Here is a 628-nt window from a genome sequence, read left to right as displayed (position 1 = left end):
CGTTGTAGTATCGAAAAGTATGATACTTAATAAAATGGATGAATTGGCTTTTCTATTTTTTCTTTTTTTCAATCGATATGCGATGGTAATCATAGAATCCACAATTATCTTCGATGCATAGTTCCTCCAGATTATTATAGACAATGATCTTATCAGGGACGTTGTTTCTCCACGGAGGGACACTGCATAATGTGATCCAAGATGGTATGATCAATCCCGTTCTGTAGCTGAAGATAATATTAATGCCTCGTTACTTTTAGGTATGTGTTCCCGACCGTGTTCGCCAAAACATCGTGTATGATGAACCCGATTATTTACGGCCTGAGCCACAAACTGTTAAGGCGGGAACTTCTCAAGTTGCTGAGGACTTGCTGCTGTGTCGACAAGTCAGACGACATCCGGGACCTGCAGGAAACTCGAAAGTAAGATTTTTTTTAACACCTTCCTCTAGCGATTTCTTCTTATAGTTCTCAGTTGTTGTTTTTTTTTGGATGGATGCAACTTCTGATTATAAAGAACATAAGTGTGTGTCTGTGTATGCTTACAGAAAATGGAAAAATCACAATCTTAAAGATCTATAGTTAATGCAAACATAAAATTATTCTCGCTAGACAGACTTATCAACCCA

At 37.7% G+C, this 628-nt stretch overlaps 1 protein-coding gene across 1 annotated transcript in view; it reads left to right on the top strand.

The window, feature by feature from the left end:
* Window positions 1-255: 255 nt before the first annotated feature.
* LOC119594290 overlaps window positions 256-628 on the top strand; it is a gene marked incomplete at its 5' end in the record, with an annotated part of 4,544 nt that continues 4,171 nt past the window's right edge. Inside the window, one exon of the mRNA XM_037943352.1 lies at window positions 256-422. Within this exon, the coding sequence (XP_037799280.1) occupies window positions 256-422 (167 nt within the window). The remainder of the gene's footprint in view (window positions 423-628) is intronic.

This window comes from Penaeus monodon, chromosome 33 (assembly GCF_015228065.2).
Source record: "Penaeus monodon isolate SGIC_2016 chromosome 33, NSTDA_Pmon_1, whole genome shotgun sequence".
NCBI classification, from domain to species: domain Eukaryota; kingdom Metazoa; phylum Arthropoda; class Malacostraca; order Decapoda; family Penaeidae; genus Penaeus; species Penaeus monodon.
Note: the sequence above shows the minus strand (reverse complement) of the source record. Positions and strands in the feature narration are given on the sequence as shown.